Below are 13,054 nucleotides of genomic sequence, written 5' to 3' on the forward strand. Positions count from 1 at the left end.
TGAATTTGTCCAAATATTTCAACGGACAGAAGCCTTGCTTTCCAATAGTTCTGTATCTGTTGACATACATATATATGTATGCTCCAAGTTACACTCAGTTAAACTGTTTATAAATGCAAAACCTCACTGTCTGGACTCAGTTTCTTTGATATGAAATACTGATTAGTGGAAGAAAATAGATTGGTAAAAAGATGGATTCTAAGACATAGTTTCTTGGAGAGACAAAAAGATTTTATTTAAAATAATCAGAACAAAGGAAACACATTTTAAAACTTGCTAGTGAAGTTCACATCATGCACCCCAATCCTACTCATCTCCCTGTGTCTCCACATCCTCCCTCTGACCTTGCAACCTCCCTGCCAAAAGAACACAAAAAATAAAAATTAAAACAAAACAGAACAAAACGAAACCATTTTGCCATGGAAGCTGCAGTATGCTATGATATGTCCCACAGTGTACCTTTTTTGTCCTAACAGTTTTACTTGCAAATGTTCATTGCAGTGAGTCATTAGTCTGGTTCAAGGCCTCTGACTTCTGCTATATTATCAATACTGGGTCCTTACCAGGGTTCCTCTCAGCTATCCTGTTGTTGAAAGAGACCCTTCGGCTTTGATTCTACAGGGCTTCCCCCTTTGTGTTCTCCAGCAGTTCATGCATGGGATAGATGTTGGGGTGGGCCAAACCAAAGCCCTGGATCTGGGCCTGGGTGGTAGCTAAGTTGTTCAGTCTGCCAGCTCTCCCATTATGCCCAGGCAAGGGCCAGGGCCACCTCTCCTGCCTGCAGCAGCCAGCAAGGGGTGGGACTGGCTTTCCTGCAGGAGTCAGCTGGAGTGTGCTGTCTAGATGAGGTACAGAGCCCACTCTCCAGACTGCTCCAGCTGTCGAGGGGCCAATTCAGGATGCACATGTTTTATTCTTAAAAATTTATTTTTATTCCAGCTATTGCCTCCCCACAAACAAGTTCCTCATCCTATTCCTCCTCCTCCTTGCCTCTGATAGGGTGCTCCACTTCCCACCAGGGGTTCTACTTCCCTGGGGTTCAAGTCTCTTGAGGATTAGGAACATTTTCTCCTACTGAGGTCAGACCAGGCAGTACTCTGCTGTATATGTGCTAGGGGCCCTGCACCAGCCCTCATATGTTGCCTGGTTGTGACTCAGTGTCTGAGAGAGCTCAGGGGTTCAGGTTAGATGAGACTGATAGAGTCATCATCCCCTTCAGCTCTTTCAATCCTTCTCCTAATTCAGCCATAGGGGTCCCCGACTTCAGTCCAATGCTTGGATGTAAGTATCTGCATCTGTCATAGTCAGTGACTGGTAGGGCCTCTCAGAGGGCAGACATGCTAGGCTCCTGTCTGTAAGCACATCATAGCATCAGTAATAATGTCAGGCCTTGGTGCACCCAGCCCAAAGAGATGGATTCCAAGTTGGCCTTTCTTTCAGTCTCTTCTCCATTTTTGTCCCTGCAGTTCTTTTAGACAGGAACCATTCTGGGTCAGAAATTTTGACTGTGAGTTGGTAATTCCATCCCTCCACTTGATGCCCTGTCTACGTACTGGAGGTAGACTCTTTGAGTGCCCTGTCCCCTTTGCTGGGCATTTTCGCTAAGGGTACCCCCATTGAGTCCTGAGAGTCTCTTACTTCCTGGGTCTCTTAGGCTGCATATTTCCGTTCACTCTGCTGGTCCTCTGGTCTTCTTTCCTGCCCCCTCCAACCCCCTGTACCTGATCCTGTTCCCCTTTCACCTCCCCCTCCCCTTTCCTACCCAGGTCTTTCCTTCTGTCTGCCTTCTGTGATTATTTTCTTCCCCCTTCTAAGTGGGATTGAAGCATCCTTACTTGGGCCTTTCTGCTTGTTAAACTTCATATAGTCTTAAAAAGTACATTGGGTTTTTCACGTGAAGTTTTTTCTCAGTTCTGCTTCCTGATACTGTTTAGAGCACCTAGTTTCTCTGCCAGAAGCAAAGTTTCATTGGTATTATCTAACAACTTTTAGGTAAAATCTCGTGGGTTTTTTTTTTTTTGTAACTAAAGATGATACAAGCCATATTATTGTTTTAATAATGTATGCATTTTACTTTAGGTTACTAAATGATGAAACATCATAACCAAAATCAAGTTGGAGAGGAAATGGATTATTCAGACTATACTTCTTCATTCACAGTTTATCATCAAAGGAAGTCAAGACAGAAACTCAAACAGGACAAGAACATGAAGACAAGAGCTGATGCAGATGTCATGGAGAAGTGCTGCTTACTGGCTTAATCTCCATGGCTTTGCTCAGCCTGCTTTCTTATAGAACCCAGAGCTACCAGCCCAGGGAAGGCTCCACCCAAAATGGACTAAGTCCTCCCTCACCAATCATTAAGAAAATGCCTTACAGGCTTGCCTACAGCCCCATATGATAAAGGCATTCTTTTATTTTAGGCTCTCCTCTTTCTGATGACTCTAGTTTATTTCAAGTTGACATAAAACTAGTTTAAATGACAGAGTTTATAAAACATTAGACACCACTGTCTTATTGCTCAGTTAATCCTACACATTTCCAATTGTTTGTAGTCTACTACTTCCTGTAACTTAATATATTTTGTCAGCCTGTTTTTGTTTACTGTCCTCTGGAGGCCAAGAATGTTAAATTTTAACATAATTATATATATGTGTGTGTGTGTGTGTGTGATATGTGTGTGTGTGTGTGTGTGTGTGTGTGGTGTGTGGTGTGTGTGTATAAAACAAATATTTGCTATCCAGATTTTAAAACTTAACTTTATAGTGGTCAGAGGACAACCCACAGGAATCAGTGATCTTCTAACCATGTGTGTTCTAGGGGTTGAATTTAGGTCATCAGGGGTTTTGACAAGTACCTTATCCACTAAATCATCTCACCAGCCTCTGTTGTCCAGCTTTATTGTCATTATTACTACTATTATTATATCTTATTCTTTGTGTATATATATTTATGTGTGTGGGTATGTGTGTGACATAGCCCACAAGTAGAAGATTGAGAAAAACCTGTGGTATTTTTTTCTCTCCTTCTACTATGTGAGTGCTGGGTGTCAAATCCAGGTCATTAGGCTTGGTGGCAAGGTCTGTATCCACTGAACCGTCTTGCTGGCCCCAGATATTTGTATTGATTGGCTTTGACTCAACAGTAGGATTATTAACTCTAAATATTGGACATTTGTATTTCAAATACTCCTCAATCTTGTTTGTAATTTTGGAGGAACAATCATGAAAATCTTCCATTTCATGTGGTAAATTTTATTGATAAATATGTCTCATTTGGGAAAATATTTGAATAGTAGGCACAAATACCCTTCAATTTATGAACATTCCAAAGCTATCCTAAAGCTGGGGAGTTGTTCTTGTGTGCCTGAATCAAGGGGTCGAAGGGGTCATTTTACCTTTCAGGGGAAGGGGGCCTAGACTGAATGAGGAAGGAGATATGATGAAATGAGAGGATAATTGGGAGTTGATTGGTTGACCATTGGAAGAAAATAAGTTACTATCTGTATAGCTTAGCCCGCCTTTATCTAAATTAGAAGTGTCTATATTAAGGTAGATGGCAAATGAGCCCAAAGCCTATTGCAAAATTGTTGGAGGAGTGGGCACAGAAAACCACAGAAGATCTCTTGACTGACATTTTCAGATTTCTCGTAATCTAGAGCTAGGCCATTAGATCTGCCTCAGAAGAAACTGCTGTTATGAAGCTCATTGGAACTGATTGCATTATTCAAACCCTTTAAACTGAATGGTGCCATGTTGAGCTTCAGGGAGCACTTTTCCTAACAGGTTAGCTGTGTGGTAGTTTTATGTGGGCTTCAATTTATTTGCATTGAAGATATTTTTTCTAGAAAGGAAAATGTATTCCTTCGGAAAAAAATGTGTTATAGCCTGAGCAATATTCAAAAATTAAGATAAAAACAGGTCTTGTGACAGCCATCTTTGAACAACTCGGAAGAGTGTGTAAGTCACTATTAGCTTGGATTTGGAGTTAAGTGGAGAAGAGCTCTTTAATTTGATTGAAATAGGGCTGAATAGCATCCTGAGCTTTCTTATATGGGATCATGAATATCATCACTTCAGCACTATGAGATCTGTAGTTCCTTACATTGTTCCTAATGAGAGTATCTGAAGAGAAGTTAATAGGACAATTACTTTGTCTCATGAGGAAGTAGGGGTTCTTAAATATTAGACATATTAACCTATTGTATCTGTTTACTATTTTCATATGTGATGGCTGAATGAGAGTTATTACTGCTATATGAAGCTGAGAATTGGAGAAGAATGCTTTTGCTCTCCTATCCTATAGACCCTGGTGAAATGAGGCTAAACTGAATGATGTGAGCATTGGTAATTAGGCCAGGTTAGACTGAGAGATGCTAAAGGGAGTGCTCTAAGCCTAATAATAAAGCAAGGGCACTGCAGGCACAGTGGGTAAGCAGGCAGAAGAGACCCTGAGGCCCACCTCATTCCCCCCTTACAACGGGAGTCAAGATGACATGAAAGTATGTGGTGGAGAGATGGGAATGAAAGAGCAGCTGAACAGTGTGAGCACTCTAAAGACAGGTGGAACTAGAGACACAAAGGGTAGTGAGGAGCGGCCTGATGTGAATAGCCTGCCTTGCCACCCGAGGCCATGGTGATGTCCTGGCCCATGCTGCTGTTAAGGGCTTGTCTGGGTCCATGCCCATAAAGCAGCAGGGTTCTGTGTCGATGTCCATGGCCCATGTTATCACGAAAGGCCATGTGAACATCCCTGATCTGGGCTGCTGCCTGGGACTATATAGATATCCAAGGGTTGGGCAGGGCTGGCCCCAAACCTCATTGGCTTGAGCACTTGGGGGAGCTGGCCCGAACCTCACCTGGGCAGCACAGTAGCGTTGTCCTTGGTAGCATGTATGTGCATGAGTCTGCACCAAGGGCATGAATGAGAGCAGAAGAGCTGGCTTTACTCCTTTCTGACTGCTACATTGGGTGAGCTGGCAGTGCTGGAGAGCTGGCCCTGGTGGTGTGGGTACAGGAGAGCTGGTGGGCTGACCAATTCAGCTACTACTGATGCCCAGATCTAGGACTTTGGGTTGTCCTATCCCAACACCCATCCCATCTGTGAAGTGCTGGAGCTCATGTAGGGGCCAGTCCTGCAGAACCAAAGCTGCAGGATCTCCATGACACAGGGCAACAGCTGGATAGCTGGGAGGAGTCCTGGTGCTGGTCTGGTATTGATAGTATAGCAGAAGCCAGATGTATTGAACCAGACCAATGACTCATTGCAATGAAAATACGTAAGTAAAGCTGTGTGAACAAAGAGGTATAATGCGGGACACACTGTGACACAGTGCAGCTTCCATAAAGAGACTTTGTTTTGTTTGTTTATATTTTATTTTTTTATTTTCTTTTAGGAGGAGGCTGCAAGGGCAGAGGGTAGTTTTAAAAAGAAAGAAAGCAAAAGTGTGAGCCTAGTGGAGGTGACTGAGGTACTGGGTAATACTATTTATTTTTTTTAAAAAAGAAACCTCACTCCTGTCTGCAAGCATAACAGAGTATCATTAATAGTGTCAAGAATTGGTGCTTGCCCATGGGCTGGGTCTCAAGTTGGGCTCATTACTTGTTGACCATTCTGTCAGTCTCTGCTCCATCCCCAGTCTCTGCATTTCTTGTAGACAGGGTAAGTTTGGGTCTAAAGTTTTGTGGGCAGTTTGGTGTCCCTATTGCTCTACTGGCCTGTGACTTCTCATCTGACCCCAGGAAGCAGTCTCCCCAGGCTTTGTATCCCCAATGCTATGAGTCACACTTAGGACACCCCCATTGATTCTTGGGTACCTCCCCTATCCCAGGTCTCCATCTCCTTCTGAAGATCCCCCCTACCTCCATCCTCCTTCTTGTAGATTTTCATTCATTCTCATGGCCATCCTGCCATCCCCCTGCCCCTCCCCACACCCTACCCCTATTCCCCCACTGACCTTTTGATCCCCTCTCCCACCCAGTTCCCTCCCTCCATCTGCCTTCCATGACCATTCTATTCCCTCTCCCAAGGGAGACACAAGCATCCTTGCCCTCCTTCCTGTGTAGCCTCATTGGATCTGTGGTGTGCAGACAGGAGCTAGCATGACTGTCCTCTGAGAGGCTCCACCCATCAACTGACTGAGATAGATGCAGACACCTACAGCCAAATAGTGGATGGGGCTTGGGGACTCTTATGAAAGAATAGAAGGAAGGATTGCAGGCCCCAAAGGGGATAGGAACCCCACAGGAAGACCAACAAAATCAACTAACCTGGACCCTTGGGCCTCTCAGAGTCTGAGCCACCAACCAAAGAACATACACAGGCTGGACCTAGGGTTCTCCACACATATGTAGCAGATGTTCTTCTTGATCTTCACGTGGGTTCCAAACAACTGGAACTGGGGCTATCACAAAAGTTGTTGCCTGTATGTCGGATAGGTTCTAGCTGGGTTGCTTATCTGGCCTCAGTGGGAGAGGAAGAGCCTCGCCTAGTAGAGACATAAAGTGCCAGGGTGGGGAGGTACCTAGGAGTGGGGGCCCCAGAAGCTCAGAGGATGTTCCAAGGGAGGGAATGGGGAAAGGATTGTGGACAGGGATGGCCTATAGGAGGGCAGTGAGTGGGATGTAAAGTGAATAAGTAAATAAACACATAACTAACTAACTAACTAACTAACTAACTAACTAATTTAAGAGATCCCACTTGGAGAGATGGCTCAGTGGCTAAGGGCATTTGTTGATCTTGCTGAGGGCCTGAGTTTGATGCCCTATACCCACATATCAGCTTATACCTGTCTATAACCCCAGTTCCAGGGGATCAGATACACTCTTCTGACCTCTGAGGGCATCAGGCATGTGCATATGCACACACAGATGCACCAGGCATGCACATAGTGCACAGACATGCAGGCAGAACACTCTAACACATAGAATTTGTAAAATCTAATATTTTGAGGTTAAAAAGCCCCCATCTGTTCAAATCTCATTGACTTTGGAATGAATGTGACACTCGAGAACCTTTGGGATCTGGCTACATCCATGTTCTCTCTCTGCTCATCACAGTTCACTTTGAAATGTATTCATTCACGCAGGACCAAACTAATGTCTTCTCTCCCAGCAAACTCCTTCTAACGGTCAATACTTTATACCTCTTTAATTTTATTATTATTTTGAAAAATGGTTTGAGTGCATGTATGTGAATGCACACATGCATGTACATGTGTGCAGTTGTCCATGGAGATAACTTGATGCAGTGAGTTGATTATTCTGTCTCCATATGTCTCCCTCTGTTCCCAAAGAGCACAATATAAGAACCAGATTCACACACAAAATGAGACTTTATTTAGCATATTTCAGAAGAATGTACCAAGGACAGATTTACAGCACCTATTTTAAGAAACACGAAAAATATTAATAATAGTTAAACCACAAATATTAATCTCTCTTCATTCCCCAAGAAGGAGTCTGTTATTCCTGTCTGGCACAAAAGGCATCATAACCAGTTTAGAATGCATTCAATTAAACCAATATATGAAACCATGATTTGGGGCAGAGTCTCTGGGACTACCTGCCCATGTAACAGTATCAATTCATAAATTTGATTGGAGTGTGAGGGGATTTCTATTCTTGCTGACAGGTGGACAATAAATTCCAACCCATTTGTGCACCTGAAGGTAAGTTGTGCCAATGGGAACTAGGCCCCAGGACTATAGTTTTGAAAATCCTTTGAAAAGGCACTTTTAAATTACAAACCTTTTGTTTTAAAAGGAAACTCTTAAATTTAAAATGGAAACTATTAAAGTGAACTGTTTTATTGACTGAGTGCACTTGTCCTATTGTTCTCAGTCTCAAAATAGCACATGAAATTTGGTATTAAAGGCAGTTTTAGAAATGTTTTAATGAGAATATACATAAATATATATCCTCTTGTAATACTTTTGTTTTTAAAATATAATAAAATAATCTGAGTTCTTTTGCAAATATATTTGATCTACAACTGTAACTCTTCAAACACCTGAGCTGCAATCCCTGCCCTCCCCTCACCCCCCGAATTCTCACTGTCTCTTATTAATACTGCCTCTCATCTGAGACAGCCAAAGAGGAAAATAACAACAAAAACAAAACAGAGCAGCCTTCTGGGTCTTGGCACTTCTCTAGGAGGGCAGGGATCATCAACTATGGATCAGCTAAATGCAAGTCTGATTAACTTCCCAGTCAGGTACTGGTTTCTGTTTAGGTCTTAAAACTGCAGTACTCTTTTTTTTCCTCCTGCTATCAGTACTCCAATAGCCTGTCCTGGGGTTTTTGCTCTTTTATGGGGAAAGGACTTATCTTCTTTGATTTTGAGTTCTATGTACTGAAGAAAACAGGCATACCAGTGCCAGTGGGATGGAGAACTGCCGGTGAGGACTTCAGCCAAGATGATAATTTACTTCACATCTATTCCCAGCTGTACCAGGATAAGTTCTTGCTTGTCACGTACCAGGGATGTAAGGAATGAAAGGCACCTCTTCCTGCATACCACTGTGGAGCCATGTTACATATCCTGTAGTATACACTTTTAAAGGTAAATAAATGTACTATGTTCTACTTCAAAAAGTGACCAAATTGTGGGTCACATATAGAATATTGCATGCATTTTGTGAACTAATTTTACATGTACACACACTCACTCACTTTACTACACAAACCACGAACACACACAATCTAATCTCTAGCACCTTACCTCCAAGAACACATTTTATATACAGCTTACATTAGAAGAAATACCACAAGAGAACACAGCACTGACACAAGACAAAAGTACTAAATTTTCATTAAAGTTATAACTGATGAAGAGGGGAAAATCCATTCACGTCTGAAACAGCAAACTAAAACCAATCTTGTTTTTGTCTTAGAGCTAAAGAAAGGCAGCGATTAATTTTCACACAACAGACCTCCTTAAGTGTACACATTGCTGTGGTTTCCCCTTAGTGTGTATACTGCTAAGATATGGAGGCTTTGGGAGGCAATGATGGAAACCTAACTTCTATTGGCAGCCTTCGTGTTCTTTGAGGATTCTTATCCTACTTACCAAAAAGCAATGAACTTGCCAGTGACCTGGCAGTGGCCAAGTTCTGTATATTTGACTTTTCCTGTATCTTTCTCTAACCTATTTTGTGGCTTATAGCCTAAGTGTGCTAATGTGCACATTAAACATTTGCCATAGGGGAAGATGTCACATATCATTGGAACGGTGTCTGTTCTTCATGGGTTTTAGGCTACAGTTTGTTTCCAGCACATGCTTCTGCCTCCTCAGATGTCTAAACTTGGAAGTGGTATGGGGCCTTTAGAGGCTTAGAGTAAGAAGAAAAACTAGAAACACAATTAAGTAGGGAGAGTGTTAAAAGCCCTGACCAGATTCCTTATCTCAGCACTTAGCTTGCAGCCAATTGTTCCTTTAATCCTATTTTTTGTTCCCTGGAAGATGTTGTATGTGTTGTCAAATGGACTTAACACACTTGTACAGGTTCTGGTTGCACTTGGATTTTGGATTTTGACAAACAATTTTCTCTGTTACACTTTTTGGAAAAAAATGAATGGAAGTGTGAGGGTTAGATATGATGACTTATCTGCGGTTCTCTCAAGTTCTAAATTAGTGAAGTGGAATTCGATAAACTTCCTGTGGATATACTGATCTGACAGGCCATTTCAATACTATTTGGTTGTATCAAGTCTCCTGCATTCTGAATACGGTAATCCCACACCCTCACAATTCACAACCGTTTACCTTTCCTGCCTTGAGAAGCTCATGCTGGAATCTGTGAGGAGGAAGAAATATAACGTCATTCCTGACACATACTCTCTCCTGCATTTTTACAGAGAACTTACACGTTTTAGAGAGAGAGCCACAGGTTGAAAAGATGTATATGCATGTAGGAAGGAACATGCCTATCCTCATATGGAGAACCTACTTCATGTTTATTAGGGTATAGAGATAGAAGAAACTTCTTACAGACATAAAATTTATTGGCAGTGTGAGTTTTCTAGAGCTTTGGCCATCCATACTTGAATTTCTTTCTTCCTTTTCTCTGTCTTTCTTTCTTCATTTCTTCTTGAAACCTGAAAATACTGTTTAATCAAAACATCAGTTTGAAATAAAAGCAAATAAAGCCCAGTGACTGTCAGAGGTCTAGAGAGTTCTTATAAGCATCCCAACTCAGCGACAGAAGGGAAATAGTAAGATAGTGGCCTGATTTCTTTCCTGCTGTTACTCAAATAGGAGACAGAAAATATTTGTGTCAATCCTGCTTTTTCCATTTGCACAGTGGTCAGTCCCTGCACATGTAGCAGGGTAGGGGAGGGTGGAGAAGAAGAGGAGAGAGAAAGAGAAAGAAACACACTGTTGTTTAGCTCCGTGGATACGTCTTATTTCTCCATTTCTTCCTTTGACCTAGCTCCTCATTTCAGGTTTACCTTTTTCTGTATCCCTTGTGAAGACCTAGAAGCTTTCTTTCTTGTCTAACTGCATAATCCACCTTTGCTGCAGTTTGAATTATAGGCTTTGCACCATATACTGTGGGACTCTACAGTACAGAAATCTGCTCATGTGGTGATCCGTCCGTCCACTTAGCTCTGCTTTTGGGGCTCCATAAGTGATTTGGTCAATTTCTTTTCTTTCAGCTGAACACAATATGTAGCCCGGGCCCATGAGTTCCTGACCTGAAGGCCAAAGTCCTTATGTCCGTAGGCATTGCTTTTCCTTTTACTCAGAGCTAAAGCTGATGTGTTATAGCTCTGGGGAGACAGGCAGAATACCAAGAACTGTTCCAAACCAGATAGCCCTTTCTTTGGGAAATTTCGAGCCTAATATGTGTATATCTGTATATATTTGGTGGAGATCCTAAAGTCGATGCTTTGACAAGCTTATACTTTTCAGGAAATTTCCAAGTCCCTACTTCTTCCTTATATTTATCTGCCATGTGGTGGGAAAGGATGTGTGCGCAACACCTTTGCCTGAAATGGTAAGCACTGGCACTAATGAGACTGTGAGCGGTGCGCTGAAAAGAAAGCTGCTCTTGTGTTCTGTTTTTGTGTACAATTAAAGTTTGCCTTACTGTTAACTTTAAGGTGAAGTAGCCGAATCGTGAGAGGGGACAGCCTTGCCTTCAGTACCTCCCTCTGTGCCAGCTTCCGTTTCGTGAAGGTCAGGGTGGCTATCTTCCACAGGGGGGCTTTTCTTACAGATTAACCTCTTCAGTACCTCCTGGATTTCCTTCTTGATGCTCTTGTGCATATAGCCATAGACATATGGGTGGATGCAGCACTGCAGGAAAAAAAGCCAGATTATTATGGTGATCACCCACTGGGGTACCTGGGTATCAATATTCACCCACACAGCCAGCACTGCCAGAAAGCAGTAGGGCCCCAGAGATAGCATGTAGGAGAAAATGATGATGAAGATCACTCTAGCGGCTTTGCACTCATAGCATGGAGGCAAAGGTGGGTTGCTGGCGCTGTTTCGACGACTGGGTGGACGGCTCTCTGGAATGCGCATTGCCTCGACATCATCGTTGAAATGGATTTCATCCATGCCAAACTCGACATCATCTTCGCCCACATCAATGCTGCACTGATTGACATCTATGCGGCCAGTGTTTGCCTTTGCGCTGCTAGCCTGAAATTCAGTGATGACTTCCAGTCCCTCCATGCTGCCATTACTGACCTCTTCACTGCCCTTGGCCTCCATGATACCTGCACTGAAATCCAGGCTTCCTTTTCCGGTCTTCATGCTGCTGTCCTCGGCTACCATGAGATCCTCTTCCATGGTGCTGCTTTCCTTAGCCTTGGTCTGACCACCTTCATCTTGGCTCTGGAACTCATTCTCGTCCTGGAACTCATCCTGCTTCTTTGCTCCCTGTTCATTCTCATGCACCACAGAGTCCTTGACTCTCACCTGCAGGCGGTGGCTCCTGGCCTTATACAGGAGAGCTTGCTGCCTCCGGGCTGCACCAAACACCACAGAATAGCAGCCAACCATAACACCCAGTGGAATGACGATGAAGGATATCACACTGACAACGGTATAGGCAGGGCTGGCTCCCCAGATCATGGAACAGAAGGCATTACGGTCATCAAAGGTAGCGCGGCCCCAGCCATAGAGTGGAGGTGTGCTCTGCAGGAAGGCTACAATCCAGGTGCCATAAAGGAGAATATAACTACGTCGGTTGGTCATCTTGGATGGGTAGGAAAGAGGGTGGATGATGGTCAGGTAACGATCTACTGACACCACCACAATGGTATTGACGCTAGCAAAGGCAAATAAGTGGGTGAGGCTAACCAGGGCAGTGCAGAAGTGGATGTTGAGAGGCCAGAAGAAAGGAATGGCGGTGGACACCACCCAGGGGGCCACGAGAGCAACCTGCAGCAGGTCAGTGACAAGCAGGTTAAATATGAACCGGTTGGTCACCTGCAGCAAGTTTGGCTTACGGTGCAATACATAACCCAGCACTACGTTACCCAGAAAGGCTACACCAAGGATGACAAGCAGCACAACGGAGCGGATGATGCCGTGAGCTACACTAATAGGCATCTTGGAGAGGGGGAGGCACGCTCGGCTGCTGCCGTTGTTCTCTTGAGTACTGTTGGTGCAGCTCGACGGCATGCTGAAGTCAGACAGGCAGTAGATGAGATCCAGCTTAAAGTCTGTACTAGTGGACAACACTGTACACTATATTGAGGACGAGAGAAACATGTGGGCAGAGTTAGTGCCTTGCAGAGACAAGCCTCTGAGCCAAGCAGCATTGCTACAGAACCCCTTTCTCAGATCCCTGTGCAGTCCTAACCCCTATCAGAGCAGTTTCTCTGGCTTTTTTTCGAACTCTTGGGGTCTCACTACTGGGGTCTCTTCTGTGTTACATGCTCTTTGTCTGGCTTGTCCTTCTCATTAGCAGTGAGCACTCCCTCAGCATGTCCCTCCAATGTCTCTTGGGCTTTTCGTCTATCTAGCTGACACATCTATCTCACTGACACACGCACTTACACTCTGTACCTGCCTGCCTATGTGTCTAGAATTCTCT

At 43.6% G+C, this 13,054-nt stretch overlaps 1 protein-coding gene across 1 annotated transcript; it reads right to left on the reverse strand.

Annotated features, from left to right (window-relative positions):
- Window positions 1-11,100: 11,100 nt before the first annotated feature.
- Window positions 11,101-12,639, reverse strand: Gpr101 (G protein-coupled receptor 101). The gene has a single exon (XM_028776908.1). It carries the CDS (start codon window positions 12,637-12,639, stop codon window positions 11,101-11,103), a length of 1,539 nt encoding a protein of 512 aa, XP_028632741.1.
- Window positions 12,640-13,054: the final 415 nt, after the last annotated feature.

This window comes from Grammomys surdaster, unplaced genomic scaffold (genome assembly GCF_004785775.1).
Source record: "Grammomys surdaster isolate TR1022 unplaced genomic scaffold, NIH_TR_1.0 274, whole genome shotgun sequence".
Classification (NCBI taxonomy): Eukaryota; Metazoa; Chordata; class Mammalia; order Rodentia; family Muridae; genus Grammomys; species Grammomys surdaster.